The sequence below is a fragment of the Anguilla anguilla genome, chromosome 17 (genome assembly GCF_013347855.1).
Source record: "Anguilla anguilla isolate fAngAng1 chromosome 17, fAngAng1.pri, whole genome shotgun sequence".
In the NCBI taxonomy this organism is placed as follows: Eukaryota; Metazoa; Chordata; class Actinopteri; order Anguilliformes; family Anguillidae; genus Anguilla; species Anguilla anguilla.
This window is the reverse complement of record NC_049217.1, coordinates 32,187,550-32,211,374: the sequence shown is the minus strand read 5'-3', so window position 1 is coordinate 32,211,374 and position 23,825 is coordinate 32,187,550. Positions and strand designations below refer to the sequence as shown.

General features: G+C 47.9%; 2 protein-coding genes across 3 annotated transcripts; one reads left to right on the top strand and one right to left on the bottom strand.

Moving 5' to 3' along the window:
* Positions 1-366: 366 nt before the first annotated feature.
* nr1d1 (nuclear receptor subfamily 1, group d, member 1) lies at positions 367-8,693 on the top strand. Its single transcript, XM_035397833.1, has 8 exons — positions 367-836; positions 4,397-4,729; positions 4,988-5,076; positions 5,205-5,349; positions 5,454-6,154; positions 6,296-6,481; positions 6,664-6,874; positions 7,073-8,693. Exons 1-8 carry the CDS (start codon positions 782-784, stop codon positions 7,267-7,269), a joined length of 1,917 nt encoding a protein of 638 aa, XP_035253724.1. The 5' UTR covers positions 367-781; the 3' UTR covers positions 7,270-8,693.
* A 2,369-nt stretch (positions 8,694-11,062) lies between these two features.
* Positions 11,063-23,177, bottom strand: si:dkey-225f5.4. Of its 2 annotated transcripts, none has more exons than XM_035397274.1 (10): positions 23,083-23,177; positions 22,046-22,154; positions 20,315-20,435; positions 18,172-18,329; positions 15,262-15,318; positions 14,072-14,223; positions 13,690-13,864; positions 13,476-13,612; positions 13,222-13,384; positions 11,063-11,518 (listed from the first exon to the last, which is right to left on the bottom strand). In XM_035397274.1, the coding sequence occupies exons 1-10, from the start codon at positions 23,103-23,105 to the stop codon at positions 11,453-11,455; spliced, it is 1,161 nt and encodes a 386-aa protein (XP_035253165.1). In that variant the 5' UTR covers positions 23,106-23,177; the 3' UTR covers positions 11,063-11,452. The 2 variants fall into 2 exon arrangements, with proteins under 2 accessions (XP_035253165.1, XP_035253166.1); XM_035397275.1 differs by lacking the exon at positions 23,083-23,177 and adding an exon at positions 22,529-22,705.
* Positions 23,178-23,825: the final 648 nt, after the last annotated feature.

Here is a 23,825-nt window from a genome sequence, read left to right as displayed (position 1 = left end):
TATAAATGCCTATATAAGGACCTAAACCACAATTAAACATATAGTGAGTTTTTTCAAAAAATCATTTTAACAAGTAGAATGCCACTGTGGTTAACCGCTTACAACTTTAAACATCTAAAAACCCTTCTGCACAATCCTAATATTGGGGACTAGAGTTATCGCTAAAACGGCTGCAGTAATGATCTATAACATGAACTCAATGAATGCCGAAAACGAACTACAAATCCCAATACCATATGCGCTTAATTCTTCCCCACGTGCACACGTTTCCAAAAAATAAATAAAATATTCCTGAGAAAAAGTGTGTCACTGGGGCACGAGGCACTCCCCGGGGTCACATGTTCCCGTTTTTAGCCGCGTGAGGGAGGCTACTGCAGCTCCTGCGCGTGCGCCCCAAAGGCTACGTTTCATTCCTTGGGATGAGACGGCTCAAGCAAAACCTGGCGAGCACAGAAACTGCGGCTCAGACCAACACAGATAGCGCGAGTGAGGGTACCTTCAGATCGAGTTCTTTATCACTGGCTTTTATAAGAGCATCAGTTTTATTTCACACAAACCTGCAAAGGAGCCGTGTGATATGAAGAAAATACCCGTGTATAACTTGTACACAATATTGCAATTCGCTGATCGAGCAATTATCTTATTAAAATAGTCTTGCCTTGCAAGAAACAATGAGACATTTATAATATATTTAAGAAAAAAAATCTAAAGACTCTTCCGAAAAGGAAAGTAGAGGCTGAAAAAAACGTAATTTAGACAATCCTAATTTCACCATTACTGCATGACTCTGTTGGAGCTCAAGATGACAACTATGGACACGAACAACAATAATACAGGTAATTATTTTAAGGACTATTGTGTTGAATGTGCTTCTGTTTATGCAATGCAATGTCTCTGTATTATTTACGATGTTCGCTATATGTTGGTGAAATGTTCCAAATTGATGCCGCTTTTAATGTAGATGCATTGGTTTGTAATTGACGTAGCTACAGCACGAACTACGTACTATAAGTTATTCTAGTCAATGTGCACTGTTGAAAGTTTCAGTGGAACTCGTCCTTATCTAAGCACCGTCAGTGAAATACGAATGAGTTCAGTGATAAGTGTCTGATGCTGTATTTCGACTCTTGTGAAAGATTTATTCAGTCCAAAGAAATATATGCATTTTTGTACTTTAAGGTAGGCCCGTGTGTACATATTACGTTTTTCAGAAAGGTTCAAGTACATAGATACATTTTGCTCATAATTGTTCTTACGAGCAAAATGTCCTCTACTTAGGTCCAAATTGTGTGTACAATTTTCGTGAGTTTATCTAGCGAGATGTTAGTTGGCAGTCACCCGTTCTGTTCTTCCTAAACGAACAGAGGGACACCGGGGTGATTTTCTTGAATTTAGAGGTTAGAGTGCGAACCCCTCGTTTTCGTGTATTCCGCTCTGATCTTAACACATAGACGTTTTGATGCGTTGGCAAGGGTATCGCGGATTAAAGCATACCCATTCCCAAGCGTTATTAGAAGTAGGTCAGTACAGAAAAGTCAGGTGTACAGACATCTTGATGCAGACAGAACTCGTGTTATCGCCCAGTTCACATGGATCTCCAAGTCTAGCCATGTGCTTTTTGTTTTCATTCAGTGGCTCTTTCCCTTTTCATTGGTAGTGCGCTACCTCATTACATAATATTTCGTCACAACGCCAGGCCCCCCCACGGTTGACGCAGACTAGGGTGCCATGTGCGCTCAGCGATTGGATAGTTGCTGGGGTAATTTTGCGACGCCTGGAAAGACATAACCTATTCCCGTGTAAATTTAAAAAGTGGGCCATGGGATTAATCTTCGCGTAACATGTCCAACAATATTAAGCGCTTCACACTTGCACAATGGTAATTAGAACAAGATGTGGTCGCCTCGTCAATCAGCAATAAACGCCAAGATGTCTGCATTTTCGTTGGAAATCAAAAATATATCTGCACCGAAATTCCGTAATAAGCCCGGTTAGAAACAAGTTTAAAATTCCACAATCTCCAATGCATAGATCGTCTGGTACAAGAGTCAAAGCCGCCACCCCCCCCCCCCCCCCCCCCCCCCCCCCAGTAGTTCAGAAACGCACAGCAGTGGCAGGGGGGAACGCGTGAATGAGTGGGCGTGCGCAATGGGTGTGTCTAGAACGAGCCAGTCTCGTTGAAGAACCTGAGGTCTGGGGCGCACGTGGAGCGAGGGCGTGATTCACGATGATGCATTTCTCCCAGCCCACACAGGCTCTGACACGAGTTTTTAGCTGGTTGTTTTTCTCTGCGAACACACAAGCAGCTCACATTTGATTGGCCCAAATGATAACGTGAAACGATAAAGGCAAAAAAATCGCCTGCTGCTATCAAAAGGAAAACAAATTAAAGGATTGAACAATGATCAACTTAGAACACCGAGAACATCGTACATTGCAGTCACGTGGCATTCATTGTTTTTTTAAATTTTTTTTATATCAGTAGCATTTCACGTGGATCAACTTAATTTATAACTGAAAGCAGGAAGCGGGCTTCCGAGTTTTTAGTAATTGTGAACAACTGGGGTTTATCCAATTAATCTTAATCAATTCTAAGAATGGTAAAATATCTGAGCGTTTACTTTACAAAATTAATTAACTTTTTTTTGTTGCATTTTTACAAATCAAATATAATGCGGAAATTCCATATAAAACAGAGCAGCTTTTTTTTTGGTTTGAGTGAAGATCAGTGCTACCATTTAGCTTCCACCAGAAGCCAATTACATTCGGAAAAATATTGTTAGAGGAAAAAGCAGCACACAAAGTTTCATTGCTGTGCCTGCTGAAAAAATATTTGGTAGTCGTTTTTTTTCCGATAGGAATGGGAGAAGAGGCTTGGGCTGCTGCACGTGTAGCTGTTGTGGTTACACCTGACACAGTGACCTTTTGACCCTTTGTTCTAGTACAAAGTTATGTAAGCTGCCAAGGGCTGAATTCCGGAATCAGCACGGCCTGGAACGCAGCAGACCGGCTGATGCTTCATTCTTCATGTATGCAGTTAGGGTGTATGCACCCTTCATTCAGGGGGCTACTGCATACATTTTATATGCAGAATAATGTCCATTGATGGGATGGGCAATTAAAATCTCATGGTATGTTCTGGAATTTGTCAGCTAAGAGAACAGCTTTGTAGAAATTGCAACTTAAATCAAAATCGTATTAAAATTAAATAAACCTGACATATGAGGAGGGAAATTCTCATCCTAAGGTGAATTAACCAAAAAATAAAAATAATAAATAAATAAATAAAAGTTACCTTACCTGATTTAGAAAACCGGCTGAGCAGAGTAGACTTGACACCGACCCTAACCCTAACGTACACGCCCGCATCCTTGAGTTAGACAAAGGACAGGAGTTTGTACAGCCACAGTAGAGTAGACCCAACCTTGCCAGTGAGTCATGGGCAGAGCGTGTGCCAGTAATAGGGGATTAGATGGCAGTGCTCAGCCTGTCCTTGCCAGCTGAGTGCAGAAGAGGAGGCTGGTGCCCATTACTCGACCTTGAGAGTGTACATTCTCAGGAGGGGACGCTGAGTTGGTGCACTACTGGGTTACAGCTGCATCATTAATTCATTTCTGCATTAGCGCTTGCCTCGTATTTACGTTTGTTACCTTTCCGCCCGTTTCCTGACCTTTTCCGCATCGGTCATACGGGGACATGGTGGGAGCAGGGAAAGCATATACAGCTTCTGCTCAGCCACACAGTCGGCTCACACAAGAGATATTTACATGTGCATGTGCTGCCTCCCCAATAACAGAAAGTGGGTGCAGCCTTGAGTTGAATCCCAGAAGGCTTAAGTAGGTCCATTTCCTTTTACTCGCGTTTTCCAGCCAACTGTTTCTAGAAAGTGAGACACAGTTGCGCAACCCCAAATGCCCCCGCCCTCTCCCCCGTCCTCTCTCACACATGCACACACTATTTTACTGCCAGCCCACTTGAGCTTTTTCCAGCAGTTCGGTTGTCAAGGCACCCTTGGCAGGAAAGAACTCGATGTCTGGCATTCAGCAAGTGCGGGAACATTTAGTGCCAGAGCCACACACGCAACTGCCTCCTATATTTAGCAGGTGACTGCAATGGGGGGGTGCAAATCGAGTCCTACCAGGAAAAAAATGTATTCCTTTAAACACGAAAATCTCTTAAATAAAAAATATTAATTAACCAGGACTAGCTGTATGGTTTATGCTGCTGTTCAGGATCCCAAATCGGCCATTTTCTACATGTTCGACTGTTTAACACAGCACTTTAAAAGTTGGACCAAAACTGGCCGATTTTTACTATAATGTGTAAGCTAAGGACTTCACAACCCATGCTCTGCAATTACAAATTAAAAATGTTTTCTTTATTTCTTCTCCACCAGGGGGCGTGATCTCCTACATCGGATCGTGCGGCGGCTCACCAAATCGCACCAGCCCGGTGTCCATGTACAGTGAGAACTCCAACAGCAGCTTCCAGTCGCTGGCGTACTCGCAGCCTTCCTTCGGTTCCTCCTTCCCGCCGTCGCCCAACGGTTCCCACGACTCCTCCCGAACCTACCCCAGCAGCTCCAGCTCCAGCTCCAGCTCCAGCTCCAGCTCCAGCTCCGGGTCCGGGGAGGACGGAAGCTCCTCCAGCTCTGGGGGGTCCCCGCGGCGGCGGGACGAGGTCGCTAGCTCCCGCTCCTCCCCCAGCAAATCGGTTGCCAGCCTCACCAGTAAGTGAGATCCATCTCTGTGACTCAACCAAAAACTGGGCATAACCCACTAACGAATAAGCACATTCATTAAAGCGATTGAGCAAAGCTGCAACTCCTACTAAAAAGATCATTGGATGAATGAGACTAAACATGGAGTTACTATAGGTTGTACCCATGGATATAATTTAATGTGGGGGAGTTGACCATTCGGATTGAGATGTTGGTGTTTCATACTTCTGGGCAAATTTTAATCTCTGACCTGTTTGTGTCCTTCAGAGCTGAACGGGATGGTGCTCCTGTGCAAGGTGTGTGGGGATGTGGCTTCAGGATTTCACTATGGAGTGCACGCCTGTGAGGGCTGCAAGGTAAGCCCATTAGCCACACCCACGCCGAGCATTCTGCAGCCTGGCTTCCTCCTCCTGCCTTAGCGCTCTGTACCCTGTACTGTGGAGCTTGAAGTGCAACGGGACCACTCTCCTGGTCTGTACCACAGGGCTTCTTCCGCCGCAGCATCCAGCAGAACATCCAGTACAAGAAGTGCCTGAAGAACGAGACCTGCACCATCATGAGGATTAACAGAAACCGCTGCCAGCAGTGCCGCTTCAAGAAATGCCTGTCCGTGGGCATGTCGCGCGACGGTGAGTGCAAACCGCCCCGCGGTGCCTTGATGGAAAGCTTTGTGTAGCTTCATTGGGTTGTCTGAAGGCTGAAATTTAATGCTCCATCTCTGTGCTCCCTCTAGCCGTCCGCTTTGGCCGCATCCCAAAGCGCGAGAAGCAGCGCATGCTGGCCGAGATGCAGAGCGCCATGAACAACATGGTCAACAACCAGCTGCAGAGCGAGTTCCAGCTGGCCAGCCTGACCTCGTCGTCCTCCTCCCCCCCGACCCTGGCCCTCGCCCCTCAGGCCTCCCAGCTAGCCCCGGCCCCGCCCCTGGCCCCACCCCCATCTCCCCCTGGCCCCGTGGCAGTGTCTCCGCTTCCCCCGCTGGCCCAGAGCCCACTGCCACCCGTCGACTCCCCATCGCTGTGCCCGAGCCCGGGCGTGGACAACACCATCTCTGCCGTCGCCAGGGCGCACCGGGAAACCTTCGTCTATGCACACGACAAGCTGGGCCTGGGCATACGCTTGCACAACGGCGGGGAGCTGGACAACTGGGAGGCCAACCGCTGCTCGAGCGGCTACCATCTCAATGGCCTCAACACCATCTATCACCACGACAACAATGTGCCAATTCACAATGGCCACGAGGCCCAGCTGCATAATGTCTGCCATCTGCCCCCGTCAACCATCAACGGGCACCATCACAGCTTCCCTCACCAGAACAAAGGCCATCGTCTCTGCCAAAACAGCAATCTGTATGGGAGCCAACATGGCCAGGAGCACAGTGGAATCCAACAGGGTCAGAACTGCCCCTGGAAGAACCACAAGGACATCCTACTGGTGAGTGAAACAAATGGGAGTTTGTTTGATCACTTGCAGTTGAATACAGTCGAGTTTCCACTCCTGAAACGTGAACCAGTTAGTTCTGTTGCAGTCGCTCAGAGGAGTTGCGGTTTCTGACACCTCTTCCTCTCTGTCCAGGCCTGCCCCATGAACATGCATCCCCAGGCTGACCCAAAGATGTCACCCCAGGAAATCTGGGAGGACTTCTCCCTGAGCTTTACGCCGGCAGTGCGTGAGGTGGTGGAGTTCGCCAAGCACATCCCAGGATTCAGCGAACTCTCCCAGCACGACCAGGTCACCTTGCTCAAGGCCGGCACGTTCGAGGTAGGTTTCTGCTGTGGAATTCCTAACTTAACCGAAAAAACAAAACAAAAAAAGCATTAAACCGTGCCAGTCAACTGGCCACAACAGGATAAAAAGCTAAGCAAGTGTCCAATCAGGAAAGCCCATTGGGTTCCAACACACGAGTATGTGCACTCAACGCTCCCCCCGCCCATCTCCTGCAGGTGCTCATGGTCCGCTTCGCCTCCCTGTTCAACGTAAAGGAGAAGACGGTGACCTTTATTTCGGGCACCACGTACAGCCTGGAGGCACTGCACAGCATGGGCATGGGTGACCTGCTGGGCACCATGTTTGAATTCAGTGAGAAGCTCAACGCGCTGGAGCTGTCGGCCGAGGAACTGGGCCTCTTCACCGCAGTCGTGCTAGTTTCTGCAGGTGAGAGAGAGTCCATTTAGAAAGGGCCACCTCAAGGGCCAGTTTCATCGTCCCTTTGGGCTCACTCAAATCTCCTTAAAATAAAATTAGGGTGAAGAAAAAAAATCATTAGATGTAGATCTGTAAGTGTGAATACTCAGGATGAGTAATACTCAAAGCTAACGTCTCACGACTTCCCACTCTGCTCCCCCCTGACAGATCGTTCCGGAATCGAGAACGTGAACTCAGTGGAGCTGCTCCAAGAGAGCCTGATCCGGGCCCTACGCGCTCTGCTGGGCAAGAGCGCCCCCTGCGACACCTCGCGCTTCACCAAGCTGCTGCTCAAGCTGCCCGACCTGCGCACTCTCAACAACATGCACTCCGAGAAGCTGCTGTCCTTCCGCATCGACGTGTGAGCTCTCGGCGGTAATCGGCCACTGCTGCCCCGCCTGTGGGGACTGGGGTGAGGAGGGGTGGGTAAGAGGAAGATGGGACTGGCTGCCACCCCCCACCCCCCCCCCTTTTCTGAGGTTCCACCTCCTTGTTAAATGATCCATGCGCCGCCCTATCGTGGGGCCAGGCTGAGGTTGAGTACATCCATGTGTCGAGCGAGTGGGACTTTGGTTGGAGGGCACAACATGGCCCAGAATGCCGAAAAAGACAGGGAAACTGGCGCAGAAACAGAGGTCCGCTCAATAAGCTCAGCCCCGGTGGCTGAGCCAAGGTCGTAATCCCATTTACCCATGCTTCTCAGGCCATGGCGAACTGTTAAGATCCACCGATAAGGCACTGCAAAGACTACAAACAGGTCCAAGTGAAGGTGTGAAAATGAGTCGAGGTTCAGGGACTAATCTGCGTGGGCTAGCATTAGCTGCAGACAAGACGGGGTGCTAGAGACATGCTTTTCCAGTTCTCATGGCTATCAGTCATGGGAACAGATGCCTAACTTCCTTCCAGACGGGCAAGAGAGGACTCCCACGCACCAAAGGAAAGCCAGCACCAGGGTAGAACTCTTACACTTGTGGGTCCTTATCCTTCCAAGCGCCTGCTATATGCTTACAAACTTTATATTTCATTAATACTATCAATTAATGTTGAGGTATGTGGATTATTGCACATATCGTTCATGTATATTGAAAACCTATGACTTTGTACATATGTAAATATCTATAAATATATAAATACTTGCAGTGTTTGAAAGTTGTGTTTTTTTTTTTGTTAAAATGGAAAGCTCAAGGTAAAAAGTGTGTGGGGGTTGCATATATACGTTTTAAAATTTATATTTTAAAAAAGTAAGTGGCGTGCATATATATTAAAACGCTATATTTTCTTGTGTTCTCAATATTGTAAAGGCATTTCAAAAACCCATTTTGGGTTGGGCTTTTCAAACTGGTTGCTGTGGGCTGTTGCAGAGTATTACCTGGGGAGGGGCCTCCCGTTTCAGCTCCTGCACGCTGCCATGTTGGGTTCCCTCATAGCCCTGATGTGCAGGTCCCTGCCGGGCTCCCTCACAGGTGGGACTACTCTCCAGGTAAAGTCCTGGAAGTGCAGGCCACTCTGTCTAATGCGCACCCGAGTCTGCAGCGGGGGGGCGGGGGGACAGGGGAGCCTGCGGGAAGCAGACAGGTCATGAGCCAGGTCGCTGACATGCCTTCCTTTCAGCTGCTCTAAACAAAGCCTGAATTCCTCCAGAGCGTCTGCAGGGGACAGGAAAGGAGAGCATTAACTCAAGATTTACACCAACTTAAAAACGCAACCCCCCCACTAAAGCTTGTTCCTTTGTTCAACTACAAAATAACAAATACCTGAAATAAAATTATATGACATCCTTGTTGCAAAACATTGTCCTCTTTTCCCTGTCAAGTGTACAGCTGAATTACTGAATATGGAGCGGAATTGAACAGAATTGAAGAGACAGAAGGGGGGGGGGGGGGGGGGGGGGGGGGGGTGAAATGCAGATAAGCTCCTGGGCTAAGCCATCCGACACAATGGACGTCTTTCAGCTGTAGATATCCTATATATACATATATACGTATGTTTGTGTTTGTGAGTGTGTGTATATATATACACACACATACATACAGAAGCACAATATCACAGTTTTACAGTCAAAAACACCAAACGACTACTTTTCGGCTCAACTGAAACCAAAACTATTTTCTTCAAAGAACGCAAGAGAATCAATTCCAACAGCTGTATTTCTGAATTATAGAGGTTTGTATTACATAGGCTAAGGGGAAAATGTATCAAAGCATATTACCGGCACCCTGAGAAAAGTGCTAAAATCTGCAAGCAAAACTCAGGGTTTTAGCAAAGCTACATCATAGGAGGGAGTGTCTTTCCCCTAAGGGGACAGCCACACAACCACCGATGCGATAACTTCGGTTTGATATACATTTATCCGATAGAATTTCTTGGTCAATTGTAACGGAACGAACCCTCCGTTCCTGCTAGGACACCATTTTTTAAAACGTTAAAACGTACGTTTTCACTGTATCTGCATATTGTAGCAGTTGTTTGGCGTGAGTACGCTGCTTTCATAAATGTAGTGCGCACCATTTATGTTTGCCGGTTTGTCAGCTCAAACACATCCGCTACTGTACATCTGTTCACCACAATATACTGCAAATCACTTAAACACATCTGGTTTCAAACATTAAATTTATTTATTGTGGCATACCACGTTCAATAAACGCAATTGTAGGAGTTGCTACCAACCGTGTTTATTCCATTTGTTCCATTTTCAAACGGGAATGGCGTAATCCTAACGTCACCATTATGTGCATTTTTATTGGACGCGCTGGACGAGAAGAATTGGCTATTTTAGACGGGGGGAGACCATAAAGTGCATCCGTAATGTGTTCTCATATCCAATTAGATATGTGATTTTTAGAAATAATGTAGCAACTGATGATGTATGTATAATGGTTTCTATATGCAAAAATATATGCTGTCATTTCTTCTGAGATAATTAAATATGGTATGGAAATGGTATAGTCCACATATAGATAAGCGTAGGGTATATAAGCAGGTCAGTTTGCCCCTCAGTAGTGACTGAAGATTCCCACCCCTTCCTCCTGGACGCCCCTGCCTCGGACACCCCTTCCCCCCGAACACCCCTGCCCTACCCATACATGCGACACACATACACACTCATTCACCCATTCACACACACATTCTCTCATTCACGCAGACACACTCATTAACCCATACATGCACACATAAACACTCATTCATCCATTCATGCACACACACCCTCTCATTCACCCATTCACGCACACATTCTCTCATTCACGCAGACACACTCATTAACCCATACATGCACACACATACAAACTCATTCACCCATTCATGCACACACACCCTCTCATTCACCCATTCACGCACACATTCTCTCATTCACGCACACACACACACTCATTCACCCATTCATGCACATACACCCTCTCATTCACCCAGGTATTTGAGTACCGGGAGTTTAAACATTCAGCTGCTTCACAGCCTGCAGAGCAGGCCTTGGCTTGGAGCAGCACAAGCGTTGGGGGTCCCTCGAGAGCCAGTGGGACATCAGTTTCCTCCAGCGATGAGAGGTTTAGTTTGCACCGTGATATATGAGTTTGGAGTAAACAGAGTGTGGTTCTGCAGTGCAGCCCAAACCTGGACTGTGTGCTGGTTAATCAAAGCTGCTGGCGACCAGTCTGGTCCCCAGGAACAGGTGTACCAGCACGAATCATCCACTTGAGAGAGAACAGGTCTGCTCCAGTCCTCCGTATAGCTCACAAAGCATTTTACATGCAAGAGATGGTGAGGGTTCCCACATAGTACAGGTTTGGAGAAACCTTTAAACAGTTCAGAAGAGTGGCCATACGCACACCTGGGATCTAACAGTGAGAATGTAAATGTTTGTGTGTTAACTTTGGACCACTTCCTTCAGTGTGCCAACCCTGAGTAATTTATCTACAGTATATGATTAGCTAATCTACTGGATTCCCAAGCTTCTTTAATTAAAACAGATTTTTAATACTCAACTACCACTTTGATAGGACACAAGAGGCGGAACTGGAATTTTACTTTTTGCTCCATGTTGTACTTTCTGCAAGTCTTACACTGATTAAAAGTGGGTGTTGACGAACATTTTATATTACACCAATAGGCATCAGTAAGGTTGACTTTACTCTGTAGTGTATGAACACATGGCTCATGCTACACACCATTCTCACGCAAATCATTTAATGATTTTATATTAAAACACTCAAAAGGTGACAAACTATGAAAACAGAAAATCTATACAAGGGACAAACAAACAGCTTGTGTGTGTTTTTTTCAGGTTAAGGACAGAATATACATATACACGTGTATACATGGGTAAACAGCGTATACACACTGCTGGGAGGACAGCGTATACACACAGCACGGAGGACAGCGTATACACACTGCTGGGAGGACAGCGTATACACACTGCTGGGAGGACAGCGTATACACACTGCTGGGAGGACAGCGTATACACACTGCTGGGAGGACAGCGTATACACACTGCTGGGAGGACAGCGTATACACACTGCTGGGAGGAGCTCTTGTCATGGTGTGCCATGGCGGGACTCAAATCTCTGGGCAGGAAGAGAGGAACTCCAGCCACTCTGAGAGGGAGGGGTTCACCTGGGGGGCCTGGAGACACAAAGAGTGCTGTTATTACCCTGCACAACACTCACACCCACATTATACACACACACACATTATACACACACACTCACACACACATTACACAGACTCACATTACACACTCACGCATGCGCATGCACGCACTCACACACTGATGCATGCATTCACACGCACGCACGCACTCACACACGCACACACTCACTCACACATTATACACTCACACAGACTCACACAGACTCACATTACACACTCACACACACTCACGCATGCGCATGCACGCATACTCACACTTGCACGCACACTCACATACTGATGCATGCACGCACGCACGCTCACACACTGATGCATGCATTCACACGCACGCACACTCACACACACACACACGCACACTTACACACTGATACATGCACGCACGCACACTCACACACTGACGCATGCACGCATGCACACTCACACACTGACACATGCACGCACGCACACTCACACACTGACACATGCACGCACGCACACTCACACACTGACGCATGCATGCATGCACACTCACACACTGACACATGCACGCATGCACACTCACACACTGACGCATGCACGCATGCACATTCACACACTGATGCATGCACGCACGCACACTCACACACTGATGCACGCGCACGCACACTTACACACACACACCGTGCACTCACACACGACTGAGGGACCCTTCCATCTCCCCGTCAGATTGGCTACCGATCTCTCACGCGCGAGCGAAACGGGACAGGGTATTGTGACGTATACTTTCCCCGCTTGAACTTCCGCCCGGCCCGGTATGCCCATGCTTTCTGGGAGCGTAAACACTTCCTCATTTCATATGCCAAGCCCTAAATCACCATGACAACAGCATGGAGGTTATGCACAGTGCTCTTATCATGAATACACCACAACAGGGCTGAATAACACAGAGTACCCAATAATGCTCATTAATATCAATTTACTACCGTCTGTCCTAGCAACCTGCCAGGGTCAATGGTACACACTCACACCAAGGGGCACTGATGCTGCAAGCACATATCTGCATAAGGCCTCAGGCAGTGTCGTATAATGGGTAAGGGTAAGGGTGGGGTCACCCAATACCCATTACACCAATAACCCAAACCTGCACTGCTCCAGCTGTATAAATGGATGCAGTGTAAATGCTATGTAGGAAGTTGCTTAAGAATAAGAGTGTCTGTTAAATGCCTGCAATGTAAATCAGGCAGAAATGAGGATGAGGAACAGAATCAGTGGGTTTTCGCATTTGACACTTTTCTTTGGATATTTTATATTGCATTTTTTACATATGAGCAACAGGACAGAAAAAAACCTTAAATAATACAAAGAACAAAAACATGTACCTACACCCCTACACCCTACCCACACACAAAGAGGGGGGGGGGGGGCGGAGACCTACCTCATCATGAATTATTTTCACACCCGTGCCATTAAGGAGGACAGGTATGACTGATCTGACCTGATGGGGTTTCTTCATAGAATCAGACATTCTCTCCCTTTTCTACGTCTGTGTGTTTTTGAGCAAAGTTCGGTAAAGATTCAATAAAACCGAACATATCCGATATGCAGCTCCTACACAGTTAGGACCTCTGTAGAAACTCCAGTCTCTCAGACTCACTCCAGTGCACAGGCTAAAAGCCCCTGTGAATATGCTCCCTCAGCCAGATGGTTTGGATGCTCACCTGCAGGGCATCAATGTTGAGGGGCCCCTTCTCCCCACGAATGGACACCAGAGAGGCGCGGCCCCTGGAGGGGTACCCCTCGCCCACGCTCAGGTGGCACACCACCGAGGCCGACTTGAGGAAGACCAACAGCCGCTGAGCCGGGCGCCAGTCGATGGCAAACCTGTAAACAAAAGCGCAGATTTACCCCACAGGCAAAGGGAGAGGACAATGAGCAGGGGGACTAAGGCAAGGGTGAATGTGAGTGGAGTTACCTGGAGTGCATTTCCTGAATCTCGGCCAGCATCTCGCCCTGACTCAGGTAACGCTGACAGACCTCCTGCAGTGTGGAGCTCACCTGGGACAGGGGGCCCTGCAGGGCCCCATCCAGAATCCCTGCAGCCTCCTGGGACTGAAATAAAACTAACGTTACCTCAGGAGAACTCAGAGCTCTGTGTAAAAGGCCAGAGGAAGGACAGGGATAAGTACCTGGATGTTGAAGAGGCCGTCCGGGGTCCAGGTGAGAGTCAGGGGCAGGGGTCTGAGGTTGGCCAGGTCAGGTCGGTGCACCTGGGGCACCAGCTCCACACAGAGCTCCAGCGGCCCCGCCCACAGCAGCTTGTAGCCCGTTAGGCCGAGCGTAGCCTGCACCGACCGCTGCAGCCTGAGAGACGAGATCCGCAAGCGCAATGTACAAAAACAGGGATGCAAGTCTCACAGTCCAGCTCTACAAAGAGATAAAAAATGGCTACAATGTTCTATGAGGATTTTTGAGTTCAACAATTGAATTAGAATTCATTATGTGAACGGACTGTACTGAGGATTGAAGTGGCAGGACGGAGGTCACATGATGGCACGGCCTGGCCCTTACCCGTCCCGCAGCAGGGTCCAGCTGTCCAGACTGGTGAGGTAGGCGTCGGTCTGCGCCACAAGCTCAGAGATGCGCCTCTCGGTCAGGTGCAGCGCCCTCTGGCTGGCCAGCAGGGACTCCTCCAGCTCCTGCAGCTTCAGACTGCTCAGCTTCTGCACCGCGGATAAGGGGGGAGAGGGGAAACCCAGAGTCAGCTTTCAGCTGGCCAAAACTGAGGTCATGTCCGAAACAGCACACCTGCCTACTATAGTATACTTGTTGAGTACACGGGATATGAATGTTCAGTAGGTGAAATTTTCTCTAAATGTTCCGTGCTTAAAATTCAGAGATGATATACAGTTGCAAGACAAGGTTTGTGAACCCTTCGGATTTCTGCATTAATCATTCATGGGACCACACTTACCTTTCAGGAAGTAAACGTCCATTTGGGTCCCATAAATATGATGCGCAGGGATGTGCAGAGACCGTGCTGTACGTATCAGGGATGTGAAGGGACTGTGCTGTATGCATCAGGGATGTGAAGGGACTGTGCTGTATGCATCAGGGATGTGAAGGGACTGTGCTGTATGCATCAGGGATGTGAAGGGACTGTGCTGTACGTATCAGGGATGTGAAGGGACCGTGCTGTATGTATCAGGGATGTGAAGGGACTGTGCTGTACGCATCAGGGATGTGAAGGGACTGTGCTGTATGCATCAGGGATGTGAAGGGACTGTGCTGTACGTATCAGGGATGTGAAGGGACTGTGCTGTATGCATCAGGGATGTGAAGGGACTGTGCTGTACGTATCAGGGATGTGAAGGGACTGTGCTGTACGTATCAGGGATGTGAAGGGACCGTGTTGTACGTATCAGGGATGTGAAGGGACTGTGCTGTATGCATCAGGGACCATGCTGTTTGTATCAGGGATGTGAAGGGACAGTGCTGTACATATCAGGGATGAAACATGCAGTTCCTGGAGGCGCCATTCTGGCCAGTTTGGACTCAAAGCTATCCAATGAGCCAATGAGTAAACGATCAGAACCAGCCAATGTATTTCCAGAAACTCCTGAAGTAAGGGGACAGGTCAACCCACACAACCGTCAGCTGTGGTAATGCTTTGTCAGTTTGTGAAAAACAGGGTAGAACCAGTCGCTAAGCGTGTTCGGTGTGCGCAAGGAACAGGCCGACGTGCCGTCCCCGATTCATACCTCCTCTTTCACGTCCTTCTTCTCTTTCATCCTCTGCTGCTCCTCCAGTTCCTCTTTCTGGAAGATGAGAGCCGTTAGCGACGGCGGCTACCAGCTGCTGCGTGGGCTTCACAGCAAGCCAGAATAACAATGAAAAGCAATTCTCTAATTTTACCAAAATGTACCGGGAGAATCAGAGCAGAAGACGTGAGGACAACCTTTACTACCCACATGCCTGTACACTGATATACACATGTATTTTGGACTAATTGCTTTTGTGATTTTACCATGGGCATTCATGCAGTTGGCTTTTAAAGCAAACACATATACATGCCATAGGAAGACTGCAGAGAGCCTGTGCTAAACTATGTGTCTGAACTAAATTCCTAAAGGCTTTTTCCTTTGAATAGACTGGTCAGCTCACAGCTGAACATGCTCCCACTCACAGCAGCTTTCAGTCACTGCTCGCGTCAGCAGGAAAAGCAGAAGACCCTGTCTATAATCGTAGGCTCGGGGGCCATGCCACAAAAACGAATGGAAAAATACCACACTGGCATGTTAACCCAATGAAGAGCAGGATTTCTGGAATGTTTTTTTCCCCCCAAAATTCTGTCTATGTTCTAGAGCTCAATTGCTGTCAGTAACCAGTAGTGATTGCGACATCAGCATTAGAATGTTCAGTTAAGAACACTCCAATCACATCTGTGATCATACACAATATCCTTCTCGTAGACACCTCCTGCTTGTGTCCCATGCACTCATAACAGCACAGAAGTGCGGAGTGTGAGTCTAATGTAGACCAGACCACAGACCCATAATGTGTACACTATGGAATGTAATGTAACTATACCCAGAAAATCAGGGCATGAAAAGATTTTGCAAAAAACCCAGTAATACAGTCTGAAATTCACAGTATGGCCAATGATGCAGTAGGACTTTGGTGCGAGGTTTACTCTACCTCAGATAAAGCCTGGTTTAACGAAGGAACTAAAGGCAGGAAATACTGCAACCAATGCCCAAGTCTGAGCTCGCTGCAGGGGAATCACATGCGCACACACACACGTGCGTGCGCACAGACACATAAGCGCGCACATACACACGCACACACATACACGCTCGCGTACACACCCAAACACGCACATGCCCGCACACACGCGCGCCTGATATCTCAGAACTGTGCAGCCGGTTTCCTTGGAAACAGAAGCACTAGGCATAGAAAACGGCTCTGGCAGTTTCAGAGCCGTGGCGCTGCAGTGAGAACAGCCTCAACTAAAACACAGCTGTGGGATGAATCACCATTTACTGAAGAGCCATAATGGCTCCCGTTAGCAGCGGTAAATGTCAACTTAATGTCCCCCTTCCTTTAGGAAGCAATGCTTCTTTTATTACTCTTCACACAATCAACCAGATTTATAAACCTAGAGCGGCTGGAAGAGAAAAGGTCTGCTTAAAAAATGCAACCTGACATACTACAATATTAAAAATGAATGCTGTCCTATTCCTGACGCTCATTATCCGTGAGTTGGCCTATGCTTCAGCCTTACATTTACAAACGACACAATATGCAACTCAAAGATTTCATGCATTTTACAGCTTGTATCACGGCAACCAGCAGTGTAATTACCTTTGTAAAAACTATTTGAGCTCTATATGTGATAAAGGGGATGCGCTTAAGTCTTTATCTTTAATATGGTAACAAAAGAACAAGCCCCAGGTTTTCTGCAAGCCATTTTAATCACTAATAAACTGATTCTGTGAAGGTTTCTTAGAGAAAAGAAACACATATACTCATATGCTAATCTCCCCACTTGTTTATTCCTAAAATAGAGTAATTTGTTCAGATTGTGCTTAATGGCTCAAACCCCACAGGCTAATTGAATTACGGCAATTACACTGATTAATATGCAAATCACTGTCTCACAGAGCATAGACACAACATAACAAAATTATTTTTGGTTTGAAAACAATCTGGTAGCATTACAAGTCAAAAGGGTAGCCAAAATTGAAAAGCTCAAAATATTAATGGAAAAAAAAGGCATAAATCTTTCTGCACCCAAATCCTTGTCTCCCCACACCCCACGCCCCTCGCCCCCACCCAAGGAGATGAGTGAAATACAGCACTTTGTGCAGAAGTCATTCAAGCACTGATGAGCTCAGGTTTAGGGGACCTTTACAGCAGCTGTGCTGCCAGGTTTGCATGCGTGAGCGATGACTCTGTACCCCATGAACGCTCAGTTTAATCTGGGACAATCGTGGAAACGCATGGGGGGGGGACTAACTGTTGAACACAAAGGCACTGTGGGAATCTGGCACGGCGGTGAAGTCTAAAGCAGCTTCAGCAGGGGGAAAAATGAATATAAACACTCCATCCAGAACTGGAGTTCCAAGTGGAAATTTGCCCAAGAAGCTCCAGTTAACCTCCTAGATCCATTCCCATGGAAACAGCGAACCGTCCAGCTGATGAAATTCTCAGTCCCTTGACTGATTGACTGAATCAGTGCACATTATCTACCGCCACCATCAAACTGAAAATGCTGTCAAGTCTGAAATCTGTCAACATCTGGCACCCACCGATATTCCTCAGGTAGTCCTCTGTATGTGTGCTTTTAGACTCCCTGATAATGTGTGTGTGTGTGTGTGTGTGTGTGTCTGTGTCTGTCTGTGTAGTGTGTGCAGTGTGTGTGTAGTGTGTCTAGTGTCTATGTAGTGTGCGCGTGTAGTGTGTGTAGTGTGTGTGTCTGTGTAGTGTGTATAGTGTGTGTAGTGTGTGTGTAGTGTGTATAGTGTCTGTGTAGTGGGTGTAGTGTGTGTAGTGTTTCTGTAGTGTATATAGTGTGTGTGCGTGTGTATAGTGTGTGCGCGTGTGTGTAGTGAGCGTGTGTGTAGTGTGTATAGTGTGTGTATAGTGTGTGTGCGTGTATCAGCGCTCACCTTCCTCTCCAGAGCACACAGCAGCTGCTGCAGCTGCTCCTTCTTGCGGCCTGCTTGATCCATCCTGTCTAGCAGGGCGGCGATCAGGCCCTCCACACGCTCCACGCCCTCTGCGTACGCGCTCTTCAGGGCTCCAAGGCACGCACGCGTGTCTGCACCTGTCAATCATTCGCACAGGGCATGACAAGTCATCCCGCAGCACTCTCTAAGCATGGGCTCTGCGGGTAGCGCGGGCTCTATTCAGTTAGCGCGGGCTCTATTCAGTTAGCGCGGGCTCTGCGGTTAGCGCGGGCTCTATTCGGTTAGCGTTGACTCTATTCGGTTAGCGCGGGCTCTATTCGGTTAGCGCGGGCTCTATTCGGTTAGCGTTGACTCTATTCGGTTAGCGCGGGCTCTATTCGGTTAGCGCGGGCTCTATTCGGTTAGCGCGGGCTCTATTCGGTTAGCGCGGGCTCTATTCGGTTAGCGCGGGCTCTATTCGGTTAGCGCGGGCTCTATTCGGTTAGCGCGGGCTCTATTCGGTTAGCGCGGGCTCTATTCGGTTAGCGCGGGCTCTATTCGGTTAGCGTTGACTCTATTCGGTTAGCGCGGGCTCTATTCGGTTAGCGCGGGCTCTATTCGGTTAGCGCGGGCTCTATTCGGTTAGCGCGGGCTCTATTCGGTTAGCGCGGGCTCTATTCGGTTAGCGCGGGCTCTATTCGGTTAGCGCGGGCTCAGCGGTTAGCGCGGGCTCTATTCGGTTAGCGCGGGCTCTATTCGGTTAGCGCGGGCTCTATTCGGTTAGCGCGGGCTCTATTCGGTTAGCGCGGGCTCTATTCGGTTAGCGCGGGCTCTATTCGGTTAGCGCGGGCTCTATTCGGTTAGCGCGGACTCTATTCGGTTAGCGCGGACTCTATTCGGTTAGCGCGGACTCTATTCGGTTAGCGCGGACTCTATTCGGTTAGCGTGGACTCTATTCGGTTAGCGCGGGCTCTATTCGGTTAGCGCGGGCTCTATTCGGTTAGCGCGGACTCTATTCGGTTAGCGCGGACTCTATTCGGTTAGCGCGGGCTCTATTCGGTTAGCGTGGACTCTATTCGGTTAGCGTGGACTCTATTCGGTTAGCGTGGGCTCTATTCGGTTAGCGCGGGCTCTATTTGGTTAGCGCGGGCTCTATTCGGTTAGCGTGGACTCTATTCGGTTAGCGTGGACTCTATTCGGTTAGCGTGGACTCTATTCGGTTAGCGTGGACTCTATTCGGTTAGCGTGAGCTCTGCGGTTAGCGCGGGCTCTATTCGGTTAACGCGGGCTCTATTCGGTTAGCGCGGGCTCTATTCGGTTAGCGCGGGCTCAGCGGTTAGCGCGGGCTCTATTCGGTTAGCGCGGGCTCAGCGGTTAGCGCGGGCTCTATTCGGTTAGCGCGGGCTCTATTCGGTTAGCGCGGGCTCTATTCGGTTAGCGCGGGCTCTATTCGGTTAGCGCGGGCTCTATTCGGTTAGCGCGGGCTCTGCGGTTAGCGTGGACTCTGCGGTTAGCGCGGACTCTATTCGGTTAGCGCGGGCTCTATTCGGTTAGCGCGGGCTCTATTCGGTTAGCGCGGGCTCTATTCGGTTAGCGCGGGCTCTGCGGTTAGCGTGGACTCTGCGGTTAGCGCGGGCTCTATTCGGTTAGCGCGGGCTCAGCGGTTAGCGCGGGCTCTGCGGTTAGCGCGGGCTCTGCGGTTAGCGCGGGCTCTGCGGTTAGCGCGGGCTCTATTCGGTTAGCGCGGGCTCAGCGGTTAGCGCGGGCTCAGCGGTTAGCGCGGGCTCTATTCGGTTAGCGCGGGCTCTATTCGGTTAGTGCGGGCTCTATTTGGTTAGCGCGGGCTCTGCGGTTAGCGTGGACTCTGCGGTTAGCGCGGGCTCTATTCGGTTAGCGCGGGCTCTGGGGTTCAGTGCTAGAGGAGGGTTCAGTGAGAGAGGAGGGTTCAGTGAGAGGGTTCAGTGCTAGAGGAGGGTTCAGTGAGAGGGTTCAGTGCTAGAGGAGGGTTCAGTGAGAGGGTTCAGTGCTAGAGGAGGGTTCAGTGAGAGGGTTCAGTGCTAGAGGAGGGTTCAGTGTGAGAGGAGCGTTCACCGTGCTTGCGTGTCCCCCCCGTGGCATGTCCCCTGTGGTGTGTATTCGGTACCTGTGTCGGGGACAGGTGAGCCATCCAACAGGTGCGGTGGCTGAGCGCTCTCTAGCAGAAGCAGCATGCGGTCCAACACGCTCAGCTGCAGCTGCGTCATCTTCAGCTTCTTACGGCTGTCCTGAGCACCAGCGCATGCACGCATGAAAAAAATAAAACAGCGGTCAGCCCCCCCCTCCGCATGGTCCTGACAGAACAAAACCGCCAACACTGCTCCCCATCGTGCTGCATCCCCATCACGCTGCTCCCCATAACCCTAACCCAGACTCAGGCACTTATATATTCATAAAAATCTGTATTGCTATCTCAAAGAATAAATCAATGTTAGATACGAGTTTTTTTATGCATCACGTGCAAAATCCAAGTTTAATTCAACCTCAATTCAAATTCAATTTTCATTAATTTACCACTACTTCTTTTGATAACGCAAGAACCACCATGGAAAAATCTGTTGAAAGTTAGTGGATGTTACACTGTAAAAGTGATTTGCTGTGTGTGCACGGTGTGTGTATTTATACACTGTGTGTATTTGTGTGTGTGTGTTGCCTGTAAGTGGTGAAACTGTTTATTCCATTCACTATAGATCTGAGACCCCAGCCTGGCCATGGCCAAACACTGAAAGAGAGACTCTCCTTTCAAAGAGTGTGAAAATTTCTTAAAATAAAAAAAGAACAAGGAGTGCAATGCAGTCATCAAAAATAAGATTAAAACCCCATGTATGTTAATACCCAACATATTCAAGACAGCTGATGCCTGAAAAAAACAAACAAAAAACAAATGGAAACCATCATCCATCATACTGTAAGCAAACATATAGGGGGCATCAGACTGCCAAAACAGAATCATAAATATAAAACTTTGGAAATGATTTAAGAGTCAAAGTTTGATGTAAAATTCATCTTGTGAGATAATCTCATTGCCCGAGAGACACACTGTTACACTGGCCTTAGTATGGAACAACAGGCAGAGAACACTATGTTAATCTGACAGCACATTTATTTTACTTGCTATTGCGGGGATTCTGCTTCCAGTGTGGATTTGCAGCCTTTAGACAACGGTGCGGCTGAACACCGCAGGTACGTGTGAAAAATACTCTGCGCTGTCCCCATTTATGAGTAGCCTCTACCTTCAAAGCAAATTCTAGAAACAGTGGATATACAATCAAACGTCAAGGCAGCGTTCAGAAACAGTGTAATTGCAAAGTGTAAGGAAACCACCCTTTTTACCTGCCGCCACAAACGGAACACAAACACGCAGTAGCTACGGCTGCATCGTTGGTACAAGATGAACAGTTCAGACACCGGCTTTCCGGTGGCAGAACTAATCCTTTATTGTGAAATGTTGCTTATTAGCGCAGAAATAAGTGAGTTTAGGCAGGGTATGGAGCAGCATTACAGTCTGGAAGGCAAAAACCAAAGCGTAGGATTTTTGCTAACATGAGGAAGAAGGCTGAGAACAAGCTGAAGGAGGTGACCTAAATTTGCAAGGCTACACCATTAATACACAAAGATATCAGTGGGATTGTGCGCACTAAAGACTGTGGGCTCCTTGTTCTTCAGCGCTAACCGTATAGAACTAGATTTCCCCATGTAGGGCAACGTCTCCTCTCTCGTGCTTCTGCTCTGTAAGAGACGCCAACCAGGGCTTGTTCTGGGACCGTACCCAACTCTAAGTAGGTTGAGACGCAGCCCGTTTCTCTATTTTTGTGCATGCATGAGAAACTTTACTTACAGTTAGGTAGGGCACCATCACTGCAGCGGGAGGTTCCGCCTCTCCCGTATCCTGAACATCACTTGCGGTGAAAAAGGCCTTCTGAGCAGACTCGTACCAGTCTAGCAACCTGCGGACACGCAGTCGCGCGTAATTATTAGTGACAGGCAAGCGAATCGACCTTAGATCAACTCGGGCACCATATAACTTTGACCAGAAAGCGTGAAGCAGTCAGATATGATAGCTCTCCATTGCAAATCATTTCAGCAACATAGGCGTAGTCTCAGTGGCTCACGTTAACAAAGTAACACACACACACACACACATATATATATATATATATATATATATATATATATAACGTTAGCGACACAGCACACACTACAGTCCCTAACTAATGTTACATAACCATTTCGTTCAAAAAACTATTCTGATAGACTACACAGATTAACGAAAACCGTATGACTTCCAACAGTTAGCAGCTTCGCTCACCGACTCTCTTACCTAGCCAGCGATGCCACTCTAGCAAGGGGATAGCTACTTAGCGAGAGAGAATGGTATCTCAACGCCTTCTTTATCTAGCATTAAAATCTTGTAAAGCCATCATGATAGTGCTTTGAATTCATCAAGCATGATATCGTTAGCTAGCGAACTACGACTAACGTTACTTTCTGTCACTCATTGCCATAGTCTACAGGCACTGTTGACACACATGGGCTAGTGAATTCCAGTTTTATTTTTCAATTTGTTTGTTACAGACTATCCAGCTTGCAAACTGTTAATAACAATTCAACGGTTAATCAGCTAAATTTGCTAGTTAATGGCTAGCCGTTACCAATCAAAATAGAACACTGTGCAACCGAGTAAGCTAGCTAACTGTTTCACGCATTTGAGCAAAAATGCATGGCTAGCTTTGGAAGCTTCGTATGCTTTTCAAGAGAGTAGATCTAAGTCTACTTATAGACAGTTGGCTAGTTACCAGCGACTCAATCGCCTACATTGAGATTTCCGTAAACATTAGAATAAAACAAAAATAGTCTAACTAATCAGTTACTTACAACTGGGCCCGTTCAGTCGCCATAATTTTTCTACTTTCAAAACCGAGCTTGAAACAGCGGTTTAACTGACGATTGGTCTGATTTCACCCTATCAGCGACGAGATGATTACGTCATTCTTCTCGTTGCTTTTGGACAGTGACTAAATTCTTCTGAGCGATTCAATGGATCAATGGATCTCGTACAGATTCCAGACATAGGATAAGTTGTCCAGCAAGATTTATCGTACGTTCCACAGGTATTTCACAATGCATTCCAACCCTTAGATCACGGCCACTATGGATACATGCCAGATTAACACAGTAAAGTAATGTGATGTGGGAAGCACAAATATGCGTTTCCATTCTGTAAACCTACCTACAGTCACTGATTACAGTAAAAGGCTCATTTACATAAACTCAGCCAAGGCTAGAAGCTTGCACGAGGTGTATACCCGTAACACACTCCCACCATACCCTGTCATAACAGCTTGCTCACCAGCTGGGACAGACCAGCTCGACTATGCCCTCCTCCCCCCAGGGGGGAATGACCTTCCCACAGGCAGGATGACGGAGTCACTGGCTGTGTTCTGCAAACACCTAAAAGCAACTGTTCTGACTGCATCTCAGAGTTTCTATAAAAATTTCATTTCATTTTGCAGGTCCTGACACCTATCCCTTGGCAGTGATACTTATTTGATTACAACTTTGTCAATCTCCAGCTCTACTGGCATTTGCTTTCCATGCTAAATGCAATTTGTAAACCA

Coding starts and splice junctions, on each gene's coding strand:
- nr1d1 (XM_035397833.1), top strand. CDS start 782: ATGACTCTGTTGGAGCTCAAGATGACAACTATGGACACGAACAACAAT. Junction 4,730..4,987: donor ATCGGTTGCCAGCCTCACCA/GTAAGTGAGATC, acceptor TGTGTCCTTCAG/AGCTGAACGGGATGGTGCTC. Junction 6,875..7,072: donor AGTCGTGCTAGTTTCTGCAG/GTGAGAGAGAGT, acceptor CCCCCCTGACAG/ATCGTTCCGGAATCGAGAAC.
- si:dkey-225f5.4 (XM_035397274.1), bottom strand. CDS start 23,105: ATGGCGACTGAACGGGCCCAGTT. Junction 20,436..22,045: donor TGATGGTGCCCTACCTAACT/GTAAGTAAAGTT, acceptor GCTGGTGCTCAG/GACAGCCGTAAGAAGCTGAA. Junction 15,319..18,171: donor TGTGTGCTCTGGAGAGGAAG/GTGAGCGCTGAT, acceptor CTCATCTTCCAG/AAAGAGGAACTGGAGGAGCA.